General features: G+C 36.8%; 1 protein-coding gene across 5 annotated transcripts in view; it reads left to right on the forward strand.

Moving 5' to 3' along the window:
- Positions 1-23,346, forward strand: part of EYA2 (EYA transcriptional coactivator and phosphatase 2) — a 231,317-nt gene that overhangs the window by 94,167 nt on the left and 113,804 nt on the right. For all 5 annotated transcript variants that reach the window (XM_074288542.1, XM_074288543.1, XM_074288544.1 and 2 more), the window contains exons 3-5: positions 2,357-2,402; positions 3,958-4,100; positions 16,864-16,980. In XM_074288542.1, the coding sequence (XP_074144643.1) occupies positions 2,357-2,402; positions 3,958-4,100; positions 16,864-16,980 (306 nt within the window). The remainder of the gene's footprint in view (positions 1-2,356; positions 2,403-3,957; positions 4,101-16,863; positions 16,981-23,346) is intronic.

A 23,346-nucleotide genomic window follows, 5' to 3' on the forward strand; every position in this document is an offset into this window, starting at 1 on the left:
ATATAGGGCATTATAATGAGACTTTTCATTCTGTAGTCCTAAGAAAGGACAGCATAGGGTACAGACTTGGGGACCAAGAGTATTCACTAAAGATGGATATAGACTGATATCTAGAATGTTTTTCCTTCTCATCTGACTCCTAGCTTCACTTAAGACCTCTCAAATTCTACCTGCAAAAAAATATAATCAAGCATAATTATATTCTTGTACTTAATAATCTGGAATGGGAGTTCTTATTCTTTTTTTGTCACATGGCCTTCTCAATCAGTCTAGTAAGTCTTTGACCCTTCCCCTTAGAATAATGTATTTTTAAAGCTTTTTTTAAATTTTTCAAAACATATGCATAGTTTTCAACTTTCGCCCTTGCAAAACCTTGTGTTCCAAATTTTTTTCTTCCTCCAACTCCTACCCTAGACAGCAAGCAATCCAATATGTTAAACGTGTGCAATTCTGGAATAATGTATTTAAATATATAAAATAAAAGAAATCAAAATACGAATTTAATTCTCTTCCCCCCCCTCCCCCAAGTTCACAGATCCTCCTGAGATTTATTTATAGATCTTCATTTAAATTCCCTGATTTAGAAGGAGGTTAAAACAATCCTTTCCCTCCAAAAAAGACAAATAAACATTCCTGTAATCCAGACTAGAATAAACTCTATGCAAAGTAGTATTCAAAATCTGAGGTTTGGGGGAAGTGGGTATGGGAAGATCCCTTCTGACTGAATAGGATCAGGGAAAGCTTACCGGAGGAGGAAATACTTGAATTTGGCTTCCAAATATTGGGAAAGGCAGGATTTTTTAGGTGTAGAGAACTACATAAGCAATGTTATGGGAAAGAGAAGATAATTAACAGCAGGGAATTAGGCTGTTTTCCATTCTTACACCTTATTCCCTGATGTATATCCTGATCCAGTCAGCACTAACCTCCTGGCTATTACATGAACAAGACATCTCTTAGCTTTTGACTGTCCCCCATGCTTAGAAGCTCTCTCTCTTCTCCATGCTGAATACACTCCTCTCTAGCTTCCCTTAATCCCAACTAAAATCCCACTTCCTACATGAAGCCTTCCCTAATTCTTCATTCTAGTGCCTTCCCCCTGTTGATTATTCCCAGTTTATTTTTCATACGATTCATTTGTTTAACACAGCTATTTATGGTCTCCCTCATTAGTCTGTGAGCTCCTTGAGGACAGGGACTGGTTTTTGGTCTCTTTTTATGTCTGACACTTAGCCTAGTTTCTGGCATATCATAGATACTTAGTGCTTATAGGCTACTTTGTGAATTTCTCTTAAAAGTCTAGGTACTATTCTTTCTTCTCTTTACACTTAGTCAGCTCCTGTATAATTGTCATATCTATGTAACTTCTGTTACCTGTCCCCCTTCCTTCCTCCCTTCCTTTTCTCCATATGTGGTATGTGAGTAGGTTGGTAGGTAAGTAGGTGTCGCTCTCTCTTGGTCTCTTTGTCTTTCTCTCTCTTTCCTCTGTGTGCATGTCTCTTTCCCTGCTAGATTTTTTAGTTCCACTTTCCAAAACTCTCTACATCTTTGTTTACCTCTCAACTACTGTGACCATGACCTCAATTCAGGCCTCTATCCACCACCATTATCCCTTTTCTGAACTTTTATTCTAGCCTTGTCATTTGGTTTACATGTCTCCAGTTCTTCCTATCATCAATTCACTCTTCACATAGCTGCCAATGGTATCTCTAAAACACCAATCTGACCTTGTCACTCTTTTGTTCAAGAAGCTCCAATCATTCCCTCTTGCCTTTGGCATCCAAAATTCAAATTACTTTGAATTTATCTTGCATTTATTATCTGTGTACATGTTGCTCACCCTCAGTAAAATATGTAAGCTATTTGAGGGCAGGAACTGCTTTGTCTTTCCTGAGCATCTAGCATATTAATGAGTGGGTACATCTTTAATAAAAATTTAATTGAATAATAACTGTCTGAATGAGGGATTGAATAAGAATCAATTATGACTTTCCATAGCTCTGAAAAGGTCCTTGTCTTACTCCAAAAGAGGATTGTAATTTTCTCCCTGGGATGGATTTGGACTTTTGGGGGTAGGATTATAATTTATATCCATTTGAATTACCACTATTATCTAACAATCAGAGATTTGCAAGCAGATTCAAGATGCAAAAAGTAGGGTTCTAGAATTCTTTTCTCTAAACTAGCTTTAAAAAAAAAAATAGAGGAGTCTCTTCAGAATTTCATTCCAAGTTTCTCTTTATGGAGTTAGTCTGGGTGTGAAATTGAAGCTTAAGTTTGCCGGCATGATGTATTATTGATGGCGACAAACACTAATCAAATTTTTCCTCTGTCTCCTTTTCTCTTCTCTCCCCAGGCAACTTCAAACAAGCTTTAGAGATTGTTCCTCCACTCTTCTCACGGTGAGTAGCACTGGCTGAATTTGGGGACAAATTCATTGCAGCTAATGAATATGATGAGTACAGTATCTATACATAGTAGATACTTTATGAATGCTTGTAGATTGTGTGATTATGTCCCATTCCTTGCTCTAGGAAATACATTCTTTGAAACACATAGGTTTGAGAACTTTTTGCTTTTAAAAACCTGACCATCAGTTTAGAAGATTTTACTTTCTGGAAAGCAGTGGGCTCGTTAGTAAATTTACACATTCATTCTCTCTCACGCTCGCTCTCTCGCTCTCAGAATCTTTACTTGCAGCCCAATCTCACCCCCATTTTACAGATAAGCAAACTGAAGTCCAAGCCCAAGATTACATTCTGAATTAGTGGCAGAGCTATTAGTTACAACACTTTTGGAATTAAGCACTTGGGGGGGGGGGGCGTTAAAGTATAGTATAAAACATGCTGAGCTTGGCATCAAGAGTTACTTATTACCAGTGTGATCTTGGGAAAATCATTTATCCTAAATGAAACCTTTCCTAATCTTCCCAGAAGTTGATATTCTCCTCTCAAAAAGTTAAATCGCATTTATTTTGGGAATCAACAAACATGTATTAAAGCTGTACAATGTGTCAGGCACTGTGCTAAGTCCTAAATCGACAAGTACATACAAGGAAATAATTCCTGCTGAAGCCTGCCTTCTCATGGGGTATAGAAATAAAGGCATCATAAATATAAAGTGAAGAAATATTCAGTAGTTTAACAGGGCACCAGACATTGGGAGGCTCAGGTAGGGCTTCCTACAGAAGACAGTGCTTGAGCTGTGCCTTAAAGGAAGAGAGAGACTCACTGTGAGGCAGAAGTAAGGAGGGAATGCATTCCAGGAATGTGGCAGGACCAGTGCAAAGGCAAAGCACTGGGAGGTGGAGGATTGTGTACAATCAAAATGACCTTCTGTCTTCCTCACAAAGTGCCAGAGGATGGAATATCCCATAGGACTGGGAAGAGAGATTAAGGCCAGATCATGGGGTGTTTTTAAAACCTAAACAGAGAAGTTTACAAGTTATCCTAAAGTCAGTAGAAGCCACTGGAGTTGATAAAATAAAGAAGGTACATGGTCAGACCTCCACTTAAAGAAAATTACTGAGGTACTGTGTGTAGAATGTATTGAAGTGTCAGGAAAGTTGAAGTGATAGCTGTTCCATTGTTTTCCAGTTTTGTTCAACTTTCTATGATCCCATTTGGGGTCTCGACAAAAATACTAGAATGGTTTGCCATTTCCTTCTTCAGCTCATTTTACAGATGAGGAAACTGAGGCAAATAGGAGTAAGAGACTTGCTCAGGGTCACACAAGTTAGTATCTGATTTAACTTATGAAGATTTAAACTTAGAAAGATGTCTTCTTGACTTCAAACCAGCCTCTATCCAGTGAACCACCTAGCTGTCTTATGATGTTGTTCAGTCAAGACCTAAGATAGGGTGATATTTGGATCCCAGGCACAGGGCTCATTTTACTCAGAGAGTTAGAGAGTAGAATGAATTCATGGTGTAAATAATCTTCTCTTTTTCCATATAGACATTATCCTCATATAGTATCTGTCCAGTCTCTCCCCACCATGGCAGCCTATGGACAGACTCAGTACAGTACAGGGATCCAGCAGTCCACGGCTTATTCACCGTACCCTCCTCCAGCACAAGCCTATGGAATACCCTCCTACAGTGAGTAATGCTTGGGTCTTTATGTTTTCCTGCCTTCACAACAGCTTTGTACATCTCTAGGTGGCAACTCTTGGATGACTTAGAATGTTGGTCTCAAATGGAACCTCACTTCATAGGATATCAGAACTGGAAGGACCCATAGAATGGTAGAACTCTCAAATTCTACCTCTCATAGAATTCTCGAGCTGGACACCATCAACTTAAAGGACTCTTAGAATGAAGAATGCAGAGTAGGAGATACTCTCGTATCACCGAGTCCAACCTCCTCATTTTATAAATGAGGACCATCAGGCCCATAGGAGAAAATTACTTGCTCAATATCATTTAGCAAATTAACAAGGGATGAAGCTAGAATAGAACCTGGGGGTATGTCTTCCTTCATTTTCTTTTTTAATGCTTCAAAAAAATGCAGAATGGTGGGAGTTTATAATCAAGCTTCTCTCATAACAATATTTGGACTAGAGTTTGATTAGTGGGAAGAAGAATCTGAATTGGTTTTAGAATACTACACACTGATCTTTAAAAAGAGATACCAGTGCTCTCCATTCACCATTACCCTAGCATAGACCATGCAAAAGATAAGGGTCTTTGAATTCAATGTAATTCCCATATTTATCAAGGAATTGCTAATAGCAGGACACCAGGGCCATAGAGATAGAACATAAACAGAGCTTATTCTCAAGGAACAGGGATCAAACTATAATATGAAGTGGAGTGAGCCAGTGAGTGAATGAAAATAGCATTTTTAAGCGCTTAGTATGTACTCAGTATTAAGAATCCAAATAGAAAAGTAGTAGGACAGTTTCTACTTCTGAGGAGCCCACAATTGAATAAGATAGATAATGAAAATGGAATATTTTAGCTGCAACTCAAAAGGAAAGGTCCTATGATATATAGGATATAGCTACTATTACTACTATTAGTAAACATTTACATATTTTTACCATGTGCCAGGCTTTGTGGTAAGTGTTTTATATTTATCTCATTTGATCTTCACAACAGCTCTGGTAGATAGGAGTTATTCTTATATTACAGTTGAAGAACCTGAGACAAACAGAAGTTAAGTAATTTGCTCACATAGTAAGTGTCTCAGGCTGGATTGAACTCAGATATTTTTGTCTTCAGTCAGTGATCCATCCACTTCATCACCAAGCTGCCTATGATAATGCCTTTTCTTTTATGTCATTTCCATTGATAAAAATCTTATCAGTTTCTGGTCTGGAACTATTTGACAAAGCCAAAGATATTGTTAGCAAAAATTTTCTTTTCTGGGTCTTTGATGGCTCTAGATTTGCCCCTCCAGGAATTGATGCCAGGTTGCATTTCTACCAGGGTTGCTGCCCGAGATGATGACTGCTTGCACTGAACTGGAAGCATTACCATTTTCAAGGTTCAGAGTCCTGAGCTGTCCCCATCAGGGTCTGAGGGTTACGGTGTTGGTGATAGTTTGAATTACCCAGCGCACTCTTTCTTCTACTTCTCTCCCAGGGTGCCTTGCTACTTTAGCTAAGCTGACTTGCATGTATACTAATGAATAAATAAAAGCCAATTAGAGGAGAAGAACTTAAAACTGGAAAAAGCAGGGAAGGCTTCACAGACAAGATGACACGTGAGCTGAAACTTGAAGGAAAAGGGATTCAGAAGCAATATAGAAAGGATAGTTCATACTAGATTCACTAGGATGTGAATGAATGGAAGATGTGGGTGATGGGTGAGAGAATAGCTATATGGTTTGGTTTGGCTCATACACAGACTATATGAGAAAATAATTAAGGAGAATGTTAAATGTGGAAGCCAGGTTGTTCAGAACTTAAAATCCAAGCATGAAGCATTTATACTTTATCACACAGGCAATAGAGGGCTACTGAAGATTTTTGATTGAGTGAGTAATGTGGCCAGAATAGACCTGACTTAGGGAGATAATTTTTTTTAGCCATGTGGAAGATGGATGAAGGAGGAAGCCCTCTTGGGAGTGATAGATGATAAAGGCCTCAGCTAAGATTTGGCCTTGTGTGGAGAGAAAATAAAAAGAAGGCCCTTTGCTAATAAACACTCTTCCAGGGTTACACATACAAAGTAGTAACATAGTATAGTAGAACTGTTAAAGAGTCAGAAGAAATCTAAGGTCAAATCTTCCCTCAACACTTTTGTGTGACTATGGACAAGACATCTAATCTCTTTAAGGCTGTTTCCTCATCTGAAAAATAAGAATGACAGTATTTATAATTACTCCAAAGGAAGGGCTTAAATGTGAGCCTTGGGAAATATACCCCATGGTCACTTGGGGATTGCTGACAGTTTTTGAGTGGGTAATATGGCCACAAACTTTAACATGCTATGTAAATGTCTGCTTTTCCTAGTCTTACTATTTATAAACATATCCAGATCTTGAATAATGAGTGTACAGTCTTTTTTTTTCCTTTCTTTTTGCCTCTTGCAGGGAAAAACAAATCATTTTAAAAATTAAATATACACATATACATACACATAATCATATATGAGCTATCCCCCCTCTTGGCTGACAACCAAGAATAATGCAACAGTTTTGCTTTTAGACAGAAAAATAAAACTAGTCCTATTTCTAGACAAAACATGGCATTGTGTAAAAATTAATTTGGTGCAAAGTTCTCAAACTATCAATAGCATGGAGCTTTTCAGAGAGTCTACTCACTTACAAATATTAATTGAGTCTGGATTGCAATAGGTTAAGAGTTCACTTGGAGAGTGCTAGCACTATATTGAAAAAATATTTTAAAGTATATGTGATATGCAAAAAACAACTTCTTCAAATATGTCTACAGATCACTGGGTCTTGAGCTAAGTAAAGAGAGATTTCTTGCAATGAGAAATGTCTTACAATGGTTGGTTAATGGCCTTTCTGATTAGTGAGTTTCTGAGGTTCTTAATCTGAGCTTTATGAATGCCCCAAAAAGATTCATGAATTCAGAATAGGGGAAGATGGTTCACAAATTTGGATGGAGAAAAAAATTACATTTTTATTTTCACTAACCTTTAACTGAAAGTTAATAGTTTTTCTAATAGGAAATTTTTTAAAAATTCTGAGTTTTGTAAGATTCACCAGACTGCCAGAGGGTTCTATGGTACACACACACACACACACACACACACAAAAGTTAAAATTCCCTAATCCTTAATTTTACTAATGAGGTTATTGCAACTCCAAGGACATCAAGAGACAGCCTGAAGTAGAAATACTTAGATCATTTGATTCCAGGACCAGCCCTCTTTCATTGGAACATGCTGTATAACAAGAGGGTGGATCACAATTTGTCAGAGATATTGTACAGGGGAGCCTTACCTTGGTCAGCAGGCAGAGATGAGTTCAAATCTGAGGGCTATATTTTAGATACTACATTAACAAATTGGAACACATTCAGAGTAGACGGTGACCTCCCTGGAAGTTGTGTCGCCCAATGGTCAATGGAAAAAAGTGGAATATTTAGCCTGAGAAGAAAAAACTGGGGGAAGGAGAGTGGGAGAGTAGGAGTCTGCAATTGCCTTTAAATATTTGAAGGGCTCATATGTAGGAAGATTAAGTATTGGGTATTTAATTTCATGTGTTAATAAAAAAACAAAACTTAAGATTGACAGGTTAAAAGTTATGGAAACTTGGGTAGAGTTTGAGTTTAATATAAAGAAGACTTCAACAATCAATGTCAAACAAAAAATAGAAAATGTTTTATTAACTATATGAGTTGTTTTAACTCTATGAATGTGCACTGGGAGCATGGCCACTGGGAAAGTGTAAATTCTTCTGAATAAAATTCAAGTCAAGCACTACCTTCCACATGAAGGCCCTCCTCACTGCTGATACTTCTCATAATACCCTCCTTCAAAAATCACCTTTAATTTATTTTACATAAAAGGTAGATTTTATTTACCTAAGTAGAATGTAAGTTCCTTGAGGACAAGAATTATTTTCCTAACACCTATCATAGTGTCTAGTATATGTTGTCATTAACATTTAGTCATTAAGTCACATGTAATTCCTCACAACTCCAAGAACCGTGTTTGTCCTTGGGGTGTTCTTGGCACAGATACTGGAGTATTTGCTATTTCCTTCTCCAGTAGATCTCCGTTTGTCAGAACTCTCCATTATGACTTTTCTATCTTATGTAACATGGCGCAAAGCATAGTTTTATTGAGTTTTGCAAGTTCCTCTGCTGTGACAAGGCAGTGATCCAGGAGGGGAGTGCCTGGTATAGAGAAGACACTTAATAAATTGACTGATTGATTGACATAGAAGCATCATAGAATAGAGAATAGAGAACTAGACGTGGAGTCAAGAATTCCTTCCTCTGACACATACTGGCTGTGTGTGATCCTAGACAAATTACTTAACCTTTCAGTATCTCAGACAGTACTCTAAGAAAGGTATCAAACATACTGCCTGCTGCCCACAGTACTCAGTGTGGCCCAAATCAGGTTAAATTGTAATTGGTAAATATTTTTAAAAATAGATATTACAGTTCAATGTAGATAATGTTAGTATGTGGTTTTCTGAGTCAATATGTAACTCACCGATCCATATGTACCAATTACTGGTTCAGTGACTCACTATTATAATTTTCCAATAATCCTTGGTAGAGAGAGCTTCCTCCCTAGAGTTCACTAGACCCAGGATTCTTAAACTTTTTATATTATTGACTCCTTTGACAGTCTAATAACTTCTAAGAAATTGATCTCACAATGATGTTTTTGATTGCATAAAACGAATACATGAGATTACAAAACCAGTTAAATTGGCATTCAGTTATCTGTGGGTGTGTGTGTGTGTGTGGGTGTGTGGGTGTGTGTTTTAAGTTCACAAACTCTAGATTAAGAACCATGGCCTACCTGGCCCTACCTCTAGGCTTTAAAATTAGCGTGGCAGTGATAGAAAGCTGGATAAAGGTCTCCTCTTAGCACACTGCTAAATTTTCTTGAAATTTAGTCTGCTGATAATGGTGTTATAATTCCAATAAAACATTGCCCCTTGGCCAGGAAAAAAAACTGATGGCCTAGCCAAATTAAATCACAGATCTGAATAAATAATAATTAGTATTAATATACAGGCCCTTTACTTCTGAAAATAATTTTATGTGTTCAGTCTCATTTTATCCTCACCCACCCTCCAATGAATTAACTAGTTGTAAATATTATCATCGTTTTGCAGATGAGCAAACAGGCCCAGTGGAATAAATTAACTTATACAAAATCAAATAGCTTGTAAGAAACCTAGGAAATAGCAAACCACTCCAGTATCTTTGCCAAGAAAACACCAAATGGGGTCACAAAGAGTTGATTAAAACTTAAAAAAAAAAGTAGTAGAACAAGAACAAACCTAACATTGAACATAGCTCCTAATTCAGAGTTCTTTTCTGTTATATGATTTTTATCTCAAGAAGTAATGAGTTCCTCATTATTATAAGTGTTGGGGCAGAAGCTAGATGAAGGCCTGTCAGGTATGGTTAAGAGGGTGGAGGGTGAATTACTGCATTGGGTGGGGATTGGATTAGATGCTTTCTAAATTTCCTTATTGTAAGATTCTATGGTTTTAAACATTGTCTGGACAAATATTAAGTTTTGTTATGAATCATGCTTCCTTTCTACTTTGAAAAGAACATTTAAATTCCCTCTTTTCATTTCTATTTAAATAGCTATTGTGAAAATGAAATACCAATGAAGGAACTTGGGTGAGCTCTTCTATCAATGAAAGTGTGAATACCCTTTCTTTGCCTAGGACATCTGATGGGTAGTAGAATGCAATTAAAACACTATCCATCTAGCTTTAAGTACCAGCCTCTTACAAGAAGCATCTATTAAGATACCTCTATTTATTTGTCCCATTGAATTCTTTGGGCTTCTTGGTCTGGATATTGAGAAAAGCTCTGGATCAGAAGTCCTTGAAACCTGTGTGCTATTTACTTAGTACCTAGGTCATGTCCTCTTCCTGGGTATTACTTTCTTTTTGTCAAATGGGAGGTAGATTGGCAGTTATGTTAAAGTCACAAAAAAAGTAGAATAAATGGATTTTTCCTTAACATTATGAAAATTTTTTTCTTTAAAATCAAAAAGTATGTAATAGAGACACATCAGAAGCTTTCCTAACATAGACCAAAGGTATAATAAGAAAAGGAATCTAGGTGACTCAGTGAATAGAGCATCAGGCCTGGAGACAAGAAGATCTGAATTCAAATGTAGCCTCAGTCATTTACTAACTGTGTAACCCTGGCCAAGTTACAGAACCCTGTTTGACTCAGTTTCTCATCTATAAAATGAGCTGGAAAAGCACTTCAGTGTCTTTGTCCCCCTTCAAATGGGGTCACAAAGAGTGGGGCCCAACTGAACAACAACAAAAGGAAATTTACTATTATTTGACATGATTATTTGTTAATAGCACTGAGTCAAGAATAGGAATAAACCAATGGCATTTAATTACTGTTAAGCAAGTAATACAAGGCAGTTTTTAGAGGGAATGGACTTGTAGCCTGGGGAATCAGGCAGGGCTTTGTGTAGAAAGTTAGTGTTGTAATTCATGTATTTCTTCAATTCAAAGAGAAAAAGGTAAATCAGAAGTTTTTTTTAGGGGATATTCAGTACAAAGACACAGAGATGAGAAATGGTTAGTAGTGTGTGCAGATCCACAAATAAGCCGCTATGGCTACCTCACTTAATATGTGAAGATGAATAATGTGTAAGAAGTCTGAAAAGGTTAGATGAAGGCAGATTGTGAAGAGATTTAAATGCCAAAATAGAGAAATGTGTATTTTATCTTTGAAGTAATACAGAATCACTAGGACTCATTGAATAGGGGAGAGACACAATAAGACCTGTGCTTCAGGAAAATAATTTTGACAATCATCTGGAAGATGACTTTAAGAAGGGAGAGCTTTGAGATAGGAAAATTACAATAGTATAGGTTAAGAAATTAATGGAATAAGTATGGGAAATTATATAAAGTATCTTTGTGTTTAACTAACTAGTATATTTTTCAAAGACAAAATACATAAACAGTATAATACATGGACTGAACAAGATGGTAAAATAGGAAGATAAAACCCACAAAAATCATTAATATTTCTGATTGATATATGTGTATATACATGCACATTCATGTATATCTATTTGTATGTATACATATGTATATATAAAATAAATGCAGAAGAAATTGATAGAGAAAATGTTCTTCTTTCAACAACAAAATGTATCAGATATTTATACTTCCATTTAGACATATTCAAGACTTATAATGACAACTATAAACTAATTTTAACAGACATAAATGAAGAATTAAAGAACTGGAGGCCTAACATCCATGGCTAGTTGTATTCAATACAAAAAAAAAAAAAAAAAAAAAAAACCCTCACCACCCAAATCTGTCATATTTAATTGCCGTAATAAAATTGTCAATGAGCTGCTTCAAAGAATAAAATTAAGCAATAAAATATAGAGAGAGTAGACAAAGTCATCAAGGGAATTCTGGTGGAGGAAAAAGGAGGAAGGAAGACTTGTATCACTAGATCTCAAATTATATATGGTAATTGTGGATAGAAAAATAAATTAGACAGAATAAATAATCCAGAATTAAATCTAAGACATTTAGTAGACTAGTGTTTGAAATCTAAGATCAAAAAACAGAGAAGTAAATAATTAACAAAAATTATTGGGACAGAGGAAGGGGATAGTGATACTAAAAAGAAAAGACTATCAATGAAATACTTTAAAAATATATGAAAGCCCCAAAGAAGTTCAAAAAGGGAAACAGATAAGTGATGTGCTTGATGGCAGCATGGTAAGAAATGGGATTAGATCTACCTTTTACACCACATAGCACTATTCTAATAATAAATCTCTTTCTCCATTGTTGTTTGTTTGCCATAGTTTGTGCTTTGCTGGGTCTTAGTCCTGGATTATCCCTGTTATCTGCCTTCTCTGCGCCTACTCGGGAACTGCCAAACACCACTAAGGAAGTCACACAACTGGGCTGAGTCCATTACAAATTTGTTATTGAGTGGAGGAAGAATCTCACTTGGGCTGTTTAGTGATCCCTTTTCTCTGATTGACTTTGTTACATTCTCTATAGCAGCTATTCCAGATCTTATCTTTTCTCTTTAAGCCTCCCATATGACTTCTTTCTATTCTTTTCCATTTGAAGATTTTGTCTCTGACTTAACAGAAAAAAAAAAAAAAAACTATCAACCATGAGCTCCTTTTCCCCTCAAAATTCTTCATTATCTTCCATTTTCTTCTTCACTCCAATCTCTGGCCTTTGTCTTCACCAAGCCCTCTACTTGGCTCTTTGATCCTATCTCCTCTCATCTTCTCCTTTAATCATCCCCCTCTTATTCATTTCCACCCTCATCTAAGCTGTTGTTTCCTATTTTCTTTTTTCTGCAAATATACCTAAGACCTTCCCTTCCTTAAAAAAAAAAAACAACAACAACAACAAAAAAAAAAAAACCTTCACTTCATTCTATTCCTCTCAGTCTTGTTTAAACTATTAATTTCTTCTCTTTTTCAGAGCCAAACTCATAGAATAAACTGCCCCTATTTTCTCCAGATGTCCACATCCCACTGTTTTCTGTTCTGTACAGCTTAGCTCCTGATCCTCCCATTCACCTAAATAAGCACTCCAACACAACTACCAGTATTGCATTTCAGACTCAATATATTCAAATTAGAACTCCTTATCTTCCTTCCTAAAACTTTTCTGGATAACTAGATCCAGCTATCAAAAGTTTTTGATGGCCCTATTGCTTCTAAGGTCAAATTAAAGCTCTCAACTTGGCCTTTAATGCCTCATGGATTACATTTTTATATTTATCTCACCCTATTCCCTTTCACATACTGTGGCTTATATTCCATTCCCATTGATCTCCTTGCTGTTCCCAAATTCAGTACTCCACCTCCTGGCTCCAGGTCTTTGCATGGACACAACTTTTCTTTAAGGTGTCTTTCCAATCTTGTTACTTAACTCTCTAAATGTTCTGTGGAACAGGAAGGGGAATCCCCAGTGATAATTGTATCTTTAAATTTTACAAAGTGTTTTCATCATGGCAGTCCTTCAGATGAACAGTGGAGAGCTATCCTTCCCATTTCACAGATGAGGAAGCTGAGGTCTAAAGAGGAGAAGTGATTTGTTTATGATCATATATCTATTAAGTGTCAGAGTCAGCTCTGAAAACCAGGTCTTTTGAGTCTTAAATCCAGGGCTGTCATTGGCGAAATTGATACTTTCAACAACTTTGATTAACCAAAACACTCAGAGAATGGGGTCAATGGTTTAATTCCATATTCTGGTTAACTCAAGGGTTAAGAAAATATTTTATTTTTGTGGAATCCTAGAATATTCGTTTTGAAAGATAGATTGGACTATACAATACAAAATGTCAGACCTAGAAGGGATCTGATAAGATACATTAAAAACTAAATCTAGGATGAATCTTGGAATGTACAGTACAAAATGTAGCTCAAGGCCCATAAAATGTTAGAGCAGGATGGGACCTTGAAAAATATCACAGCTGGAAGATTTTTTTATAAGGTTCATAGAATATTAGGGTTAGGAGGGTCCTTTGAATTTTAAACATAAAACATAATACCTGGAATATACTTTGGCATACAGAAAGACAGATCTAGAAACTGTGATTGAGTGTTGCTTTTTTTTTTTTTTTTTTTTTTTTTTTTTTTACTGTTGACTGTCTTGCAGTTTTACATACTATTTTTCATTCATTCTGACTTGGTAATAGGCAGATACAAGATCAAATATGGCTTTAAACACGAGCTCTGTGATCCCACTATATGCCTCAATTTCCTCATCTGTAAAATGGGAATAATAACGCCTCCCTCCTCTCAGGATCATTATAAGGACCAAATGAGATAACATTTTAAAAGTCCATTATAAACCTTTAATGCCCTATATAAATGTATCAATTATGGTGGTGGTGGTGATATTTCCATCAGGGCAGATCTCAATCATCCACACTTTTGAATCCTTTAAGATTAGCTCTATCAGATACCTTTAAAAGATCAATTTAATATGTTGGAAGGCCCTTAGGTCTTTTTTTTTTTTTTTTTTTTTTTTTTTTTTTTTCATTTTGATAGCACTCAAGCTATCCATCTATTATCTCTTAATATGTGTCTTTCTTTTCTGATCTCACATTTCCTGAATGACATCCATTGTGCAATTTCTTCTGTGTAGGTCACAATTAGAAGTAAACTAGTCTGTTTTCACCAATAATACATCTCTCTATTGACCATTGAGTCAGTCACATTTTTAATTCTTTGGAAACTGCAATGTTCTGAAATAAAAGTACAGGAAGTCATGTAAGGACCATTAGTCAAGCATTTATTATGCAGCTACTGTGTGCCAAGCACTATGGAAACAAAGAAACAAAGGACTGTCCCTGCTTTCTAGGAGCTTACAGTCTGATGGAAGAGACATTAACTTGAGGGACTGGGAATCCAACAACATAGCTTAGGCTGGGAATTTGGCATTTTTTAAAGTCCATTTCTTTCCTTGGGTTGATTGTTAGTTTGACCTCTTTTGTGTACTCCTGCATCTCATTGGTGAGGCACCGTGATATTCTGAGCTTAATGCAGTCAGCAGTGTTATGTGCAAGTAAGAAGACCCCACTGTCTAGCTAGACCCCTTCTTAATTTGGATCCTGCCCAGGACATCATCCATGACAGTGGGGAACTGCTTTATGGAGCATGTATTTTCCTCTTATGCCTTGTTTGCCTTTTGTTATCATAGGTGACTGTCTAGTTGCATTTACGAAGATATCTCAATTATTTTAGCATACACAAGAGACTTCTTTCTGGAAAAGACCCTTTAAAGCTGTGTTTTGCTTCACTGAGTCAAATGCCTTTTTAAAATAATTAATAGAAAATCTTGTATTCTCTTTACCTCTCAACAAGATATATGTCTGATTGTAAAGGTTTGGTCTGCTAGAGAAAGTTGTTTTTGAATGCCTCCCTTTTCTTATTTTCTCTAAGGATTTTCTTGACATGTGTAGGCCATGTTTTACAAATTGGGAAGTAGGCATATAAATTAGTAGTTATTAAAGTCTTCTTTGGGACAGTGATAAACTATTATTTTTTCCATTCTTCTTTTATTTTTTCCCCCTGAATTATCTGATAAAATAGTTCCTCAATGCTTTCAGGATTGTGAAGCACAGAGATCTGATATAGGAGACTCCGGGTTCTAGCTCCAACTCCTTTCTTCACACACTGGGTTACCTTGGGCATTGGGTCTTCTCTCTGGGCCTCAACTTCTCTATAAAATGAGAAGATTCCACTGTATTAGGGATTTTTAACCATTTTGTATGTGCCAGGAACAATCTATTAAAGACGGTGGACCTGTTCTTTTCATATTATTTTTAAATGTATAATATAAAATACATAAGGTTATAATGGAAAACAATTATGCTGAAGTCCAGTTATCAAGATGTTTTATAAAAAGTTGGTGAACCCCAGGTTTAGGAACTCTTTAACCAAATGACCTTTTCTAAGTTTGAGGATAGCTGGGTGGCATAGTGAATAGAGTGGACTTGGAAGCAGGGCCAACTGAGTTCAGATCTGCCTCAGGTGTTCGCTAGCTCAGTCACTGGACAAGTTGTTTTAACCTCTGTCTGCCTCAGTTTCTTCATCTGTAAATTAAAGATATTGAGAGCAGTTCTTATGAAGATCAAATAAGATTATAAATAAGCATATGTATGTATCCAAAGGGATAATATTGCCATAGGCTGCGCCTTTTTTATTTGCCAGGTTAGTAGTTTCTACTAGACAGTGTCCTTTTTTTCAATACCTCATGTGTATGTCTTATAAATAATTCAGAGGTCTGTAGTGATGTTCTTAATACATGATGTAAACAGAGCCAGAGTGAGACCCTGTACCTATATATCCAGTTAATTTTATTAAAACTTTAGATAGAATCTTTTCTTTCAGCTAGTTTTCTTGCAAATGAGGCCAGAATTTGAACTCAGATCTCCCTAAGGTCTCCCATGTCCAACACTCTATCCATTGTAGTATCAAGATACCTTCTATGTTAGAGCATAGAAAACAATAACAAAAAGCACAGACTAAACTCCCAGGCCAGTTCTGTTTTCCAGTGTCCCATTCTTTCTTATTTTCTTTTTCCTCATCTCTTCCCCCTTCCTTTTCTTTCCAAATCATTAAATATTCCATTTCTCTCCTCCATTCCTTGCAACAGTTCAAACTGGTCACAAATGGGTCCAGATGGAAAAAAGTGGATGGCACAATTTAAAAATAACCCTTACTCCCAGAAAAAAAAAAAAAAAACCCTCCTATTAATAGTGGATCCATAATATATCCCCACTTCTGGCAGCAATTGGACTTTCCACATTATAGGTGCTTAATAAATATTTGTTAGAGGAATTACTGAATCTAAGGACTAACAAGGTGATCTAAGCCATCTCTGACTAAAGGGGTTACATCCCCTATGAATGCCCTTTATAGTATTCCTGATGTTGTCATCCAGGCTCCTAATGAACCATCTTCATAAAAGAATATTAGGCCATTTAATATAAATCACCCATAATCCTAGAGCAAGATATAAAGTGTGACATTAATAAGCATGATCAGAGTTTAAATTGATTAAAAAATTAATAATATTTGCTGGAAGGCCAAATCAGTTTTATCTTGTTGAAAGCCTATAATAAACCCTTCCTGATATGTAGAATTTCAAAGGCTTTCTCTAACCACTTATCCTCAGGTATTTTTTTTTTCTCACCCTGCAAAGGTATCAAAACAGAAGACAGTTTGAACCATTCCCCTGGCCAGAGTGGATTCCTCAGCTACGGCTCCAGTTTTGGAACGCCACCCACAGGACAGACCCCTTACACCTACCAGATGCACGGTCAGTATGATGACGAAATACCCCATTTGGTTTGTCTCCAGTTAGTCAGCTAAATCCACTGTCCTCAGGCACCAATAAATCGACTTTAATTTTGGCCCAGCCTTAGGCAGAACCACGGAGTAGGAAAGGTTTGTCTGCAATTTCTTTCTTCCTGTACCTGATGGTCTGCCAATCTCTGAGGCATGAAAGTCAAGGGATCTCTGAGCAGAAGGAAACTAGAGATATGAGGGATTTAACAGATGGAGGAAATTGAGGTATAGAAAAGATAAGGAACTTTTCAGATAATAGTTAGCATTCATTCATATAGTACTTTAAGGTTGGCATAGCACTGTGCAAATATTGTCTCATTTGACTCTCACAGCAATTCTGAGCAGTAGGTGTTCTTCTTATTGCCATTTACAGAGCTAGCAAGTATCTGAGGTCAGATTTGAACTCAGATCTCCCTAAGGTCTTGCGAATATAATACTCTATCCATTGTTGTACCAAGTTACCTTCTATGTTAGAACATAGAAAACAGTAACAAAAAGCAGACTAAAACTCCCAGGCCAGTTCTGTTTTCCTGTGTACCATTCTTTCTTATCTTCTTTTCCCCCATCTCTTCCCCTTCCTTTTCTTTCCAAATCATTAAACATTCCTTTTCTCTCCTGCACTCCTTGCAATAGTTCAAAAATAATAAGAAGAAAGGTAAAACAGGTTGTTCCAGAATGCAGCTGTCCCAAGATAAGGTCTGGTCCCCATGGCCCCCTGGTAGAATCAGGGAAGTTTTTTACTCTGTTTCCCACATTGATCATGGGAACTTTTCAGGTGATTTTATACGGCTATGACTGTATCAGGAAGTGTGGGCCAAGCATCCCCCTGTGCTGCTGCAGCAGCTGCGCTGTGTCCCAATTAACTACATTCAGCCTTAATGCTAATGGCTATAAACTGCTATTGACACAACCCAGGCATTTTGTAAGCCTGGATATATTCCTCCCTAAGTATTTTTTTTTTAAACACAGAACTCTTAGAAACCATGCACATGTGCTTCATATTAACTTTTTTTTTTTAAAGTTGTTCCAGAGGATAAATAAACTCTCAAAACTATTCCCTTTTCAGAATGGGAGATGTTGAGCTTATATTTTAAAAGGGGGGGAGGAATAAAGGAAGTGAGGAAGAAGGCAGGGGAGGGAGAAGGATTGAGATTTGGTTTGAAGGCCAGGAATTCTGGTTGAGGGGGGAAATCAGCTTCCATTTATAAAGCTGGAATGTGTGTTTGCTTTTTGCTGTGCAATTAGGGGCAGAGTCTCTGACTGCTAGAACTAAAAAGGAATTTAGAAGATAGAAAGTAAGAGGTGGAAGGGATGTTAGCTTCATCACCCTACAGATGAGGAAACAACTGGTGCATGGCAAGGACTTGCTCCTAGTCATACAGAAAGCTGGTAGCAGTGCTAACTAACTTGGGAGCCCAGGTCTCCTAATCCCCATGTCCCATTCCTACATACCAGGCTTCTCTGCATAAGATAGTTCAGATCATTAATATTGCAAAGAATGGCATTTCAGTTTATGTATTAGTATAGTAGCATGTTTTTGATTGGGTAGGGCCTTTCCTCCTAAGAGTATACCACAAACAAAAGCCAAAGCATCAGAAACCAGTACGTTGTTTCACCTTTGCTTGCATGTTTATGTTGAGTATGTTTATGAAAGACAGAGGGAGAGAGAGAATGTGGAATTCAATGTGATTTTGTTTTATATATCCAAAATATATATCTTCTTTTGTGAAGAGATTTATTTTGCTCTGTTTCTTTTAAGATTATAACACAGCTATTGTGCATATGCTTCTGGTGACTCAAAATAGGCTGACTGGCAAAATCTCTTCCTGTTCAGTGTGCAGGGATCAGTTCCAGAATAGACCCTATCCCTTGAGAACCGTATCTGGTTTTAACCCTAATGGATTATTTAGCCTTAATGGTACATGTATTGAGGCAGCATGATGAATTGAAAAGATTACTGAATTTGGAGTTAAAGGATCTGAGTGTAAACTTTGACTCTGATGGGTATTCAATCCCTGTATAAGTCCCTTCACTTTCTCTGAGCGTTGTTTTTCTTATCTGTAAAATGGGTCCATGATACCTACCTCCATGAATTGTTGGGGGAGGGGGGATGCTTTGTAAACCTTAAAATGTTATAAAGGACTATGTTAATATGTATGTATGTGTTCGCCCTGCTTTCTTCAGCTGCCTTTTCTGAACTAAGGGCAGAGCCAGTTGGGATTGTGGGGACCGCCTCTTCCTACTGAAGATTTGTTTTTCAGGAATAAAAGACAAAGGAGAGGAGAGGTGCTTCAAGGATTATGGCCTTGTATTTCAGGTTAAAGAAGTAACTCCACCACGGTAGCTGAAAGGCTCCAGAAACAGTGGGAAATTCGTTATTTTCAAAGTGTCTCATCACCCCATTTTCTAAAGGAGATTGTAGTAATAATTAATATTAATAAAATAATAGTAGCTAGCATTTATATAATGCTTTAAAGTTTTCAAAGTGTTATTTCATTTGATCTTCATAACAATATTGTAAAGTAGATACTATTACTCTTATCTTACAAATGAAGGAACAGAGGCACAGAGAAGTCTGTGATTTGTCTATTGTCACACAACTTGCCAGTGTCTGGTGTGGGATTTGAACATAGTTCTTCCTGATTTACAGATTAAGCCCTCTCTCCACTAGGAATAAAAAAAAAAAAAATCTAAGGTCTAATCTTAATCCTGTTACAAAGCAGCCGTGTGACTTTTAGCAAATCATCTATCCCTCTCTGAGATCTCATTTTCTTCATCTGTAAATTAGACTTCAACTAGATTATCATGAAGGTCATTCCCTATCATTCCAGTGTACAACATCATGTCATTTGATCCCAAAGCCCTGTGAGTTCAGTAGTGTAGGATTTCCCATCCACTTGTTGCAACTCAGAAAGATAGGTCTTGGTTAAATGGCTTACATAAGGTCCCTCAGAGCAGAAACTTAAATTTGGGTCTTCTGTTCTAACTCGGGCTCCTTAACTTTTTATTTTATCATGGACACCTTTGGCAATCTGGTGAAGGCTCTGGACCCTTTTTGGAATAAAGTTTCAAGTTCAGAGGCCCTAAGTTAAGAACTCATGGTCCATTATTCAGAAGTCAAAGGGAATTATGTTCTTGTTTCCTAGAAGAACAGTGTATCTTAGTTTTTCTCTAACCAGTCATAAGTCTCCTATCTCTTAGGCTGTTCCCTAAGAGTCAAATTCCACACTCAGCATCTTGGCTTTCCCCATTGTGATTCACCAGTTGCCTTTCCTTGGTTTCTTTCCTCACAATACTTGGTCAAACTTCCTGTTGATCTTTTTCCCTCCTACTCTTATGCTTAGGCTGGTTGTGACCATTCCTACTGACTAGTCAATCAAGGCCATGTACAAACTGGTACTGCCTTAACTTTATAAGACACGCAACACTTCAGCCAAGAGGAATTACTTAGTGTGCCTTTAAGAAGTCCTTAGATTTCTCATCTCCCCACCTTTATTTATTCCATACCCTGTGCCTAGGATGCCCTGTCTCCCTCTCACCATGACTGCTTGTTGAAATCCTATCCAGCCTTCAAGACCTAGTTCAAATAGTATTTCTTTCATGGAACTTTCCATAATTCACTCAGTAGGAAATAATCTTTCTGTCCTTCCTGTATTAGATCTACACTTATTCACCTTTGAGTGCTTTGAGCACCCAACACCATGCTCTATACATAGTAGGTTCTTAATCATAGTTTAAAGAATTTGTCTTTAGTACTTTCAATCCCCTTTATCTAGAGGGGGCAGGGTGGTCGTTCTTCCTGTGACAGTATGATTTGGTCATTTCTCCAGCAGAGAAAGCATGAGATGATAGGCAGAAACAGCTGAAGTGTGTGTGTGTGTTTAGGGGCCAAAAAGGGAGCTAAGTTAAGAATAATCCCTAAGAGACTTTTAAAAACCAAGTTCTTTGCCCGGTTAATACTAGAAAAAAAGGGGTTGGACTTTTTTTGGGGGGGTAGTTGGAGACATGAAAAAGCAGATGTGGAAAACAGAATTTGGGGGATATTTTCTAATATTCCCTATTGGAAAATCCTTCCCCCATTCCTTTTCTCTTTCACCACCAACAAAAACGGAATTTTCATTAGCAAGAGGAAATTCTGGAGCTAAGAATATAAGTTTGGATTCTGCATTTGAATTGAGGACTTTCATAGCAAAGTCAAATGAGTCAGTTTTTTAATAGAGAATGTGGGATAGTAAGAAAGAGTATAAGACTTAGAATCACGAGATACCTGGGTTTAAATCCTGACTCTGCCATTTAATAGTGGTGACAAGTCACTTTAGCCATGGTAACCTCTATTTCCCCATTTGTAAAATGAGCATAATGATACTTGTACTACATGCCTCATAGGGTTATTATTAAGAAAGTATTTTGCGAACCTTAGATCGCTATAAAGAGATAATAAGATAAGATGAATTCTAATAAACAGTGGACTTAGGAGAAAAATCTTTGTACATAGTGGTATCCTCAGTTAAATAACTGGACTGCTCAATTAAAGGACTTATCTATGATGAGCTGTAGATAAAAGATGAAACTTGGAGGTGTGGGAATATTATCAAATTAGCCTTCAAGGTGGAAATTCTGCTGACAGGTAAAATTTAGGATAAATTCCAATACTCAGAGCTGTAAGGAGATAGTGGGAGCAGTGTACTGAAAGACCACTGGACAGAGAACCTATATTTTCATCCTGATTCCTTCTCTAATTTGCACTGTGATCTTGGGTAAGTACTTTCCTTTTCTAGACCTACATTTCTTTATACAATAAGACAGTTTTGTTGTACCACCACTTCAGTTGTGTTGGATTCTTGACCCCATCTGTGATTTTCTTGGGAGATATACTAGTGTGGTTTATTATTTCCTCCTTTAGCTCAATTTTTACAAATGAGGAAACTGAAGCAAACAATTTACTAGTGTCTAGTAAATGTCTGAGGCTGGATTTGAACTCCCGACTCCAGGTCTGAGGCTTGATAGCTGCTCCAATAAGAGAGTTGGATAAGATAATAATAATAAAAATTGTCATCACAGCCTGCATTTATATAACATTTAAAAGTTTGAAATCATTTTTTATAACTATCTCATTTTATTCTCAAAATAGTCCTGGGAAGTAAGTACTAGTATTATTCCCATTTTACAGAGAAGCTAATTGAGACAGACTCAAGTGTAGTTACTTAGGCGTCAGTTATATAAGCATCCAACATCAGATTTGAACTCAGTACTTCTGACTCCACATTCAGCACACTATAGCCATACCTGCCGAGCTTTGTGGAACAGATTGTGGACTAGAATTGTACATTGTATTACTTTACATAACCTGTTGCTGCTGCCATAGAATTGTATCTCTGGTGGGTGATAGTAAATAGTTAAAAAGTAGCATGGTTAGTAGAAAGAACACTAAGCCAGTTTACCCACCTGTATGGAAGAAGTGTTTGGGGGAGACACCTAAAATGGATTTAGGTTTGATTTTTTAACGATGAAATACATTTGTTAGGAACTTGTATATGACGTTCGCATTAAAGTAATTTGATCTGGATTCATTGAAGAGAATTGTGATGTATTTGGTTTAATAGAGGTACCAACATATCACATACAAACTATATGTTGATATTGTCATGCAAGCAGCATGTTCATATTTTGGGAGAAGGAAAAGCAACTTTGAATTAAGGGTCTTAGAAGTAAATTATCATGCCAAAGTTTTATAAGATGAGAAATGGTTTTGTAGAATAATGAATTCTATGCTTTAATAACCCCCCCCCCAAAAAAGAGAGAATTGTGAGCCTGAGTAACAAAGTTATTTCTTCCTCCTCCCTTCCCCCACCAAACATCTGTCAGCTACAAGGACCATAGAGACGTGTAAATGTCTGGTACCATCTGGATAGGGTACTGCTGCCCTCCTGATATTGAGAGCTTGTTGTCTCCCTATCTGTCTTCCCTGCCTAAGGGATTAGATTCATTTAAAAACCCTCAACTTTTGAAAGGTAAGGTGGGCAAATAAAAGACTGGCTGGTGTGAGTACATGACTGAGAAGAAAGAACTTTACATTTTGATCAATACCTCATTTAAAAAGGTATCTAATGTGTTGGAGTGTTTGTATGATCAAATAAGGCAAAAGTGCTTCGTGACTTCTAAAGCAATATACATGTATAAGATTATGTATAGACTGTCCCAAAGGTTTTGGTGCAATTTAATGGATTAAGAACTTTTTATATTATTTAATTTATTAATTTTAATTTAATATTAAATAATATTAAAAGCTTTCAAACATTTAAAAACCACTAAGACCTTTGGGACAGTCTACATTGGC

Source organism: Sminthopsis crassicaudata, chromosome 2, assembly GCF_048593235.1.
Source record: "Sminthopsis crassicaudata isolate SCR6 chromosome 2, ASM4859323v1, whole genome shotgun sequence".
In the NCBI taxonomy this organism is placed as follows: domain Eukaryota; kingdom Metazoa; phylum Chordata; class Mammalia; order Dasyuromorphia; family Dasyuridae; genus Sminthopsis; species Sminthopsis crassicaudata.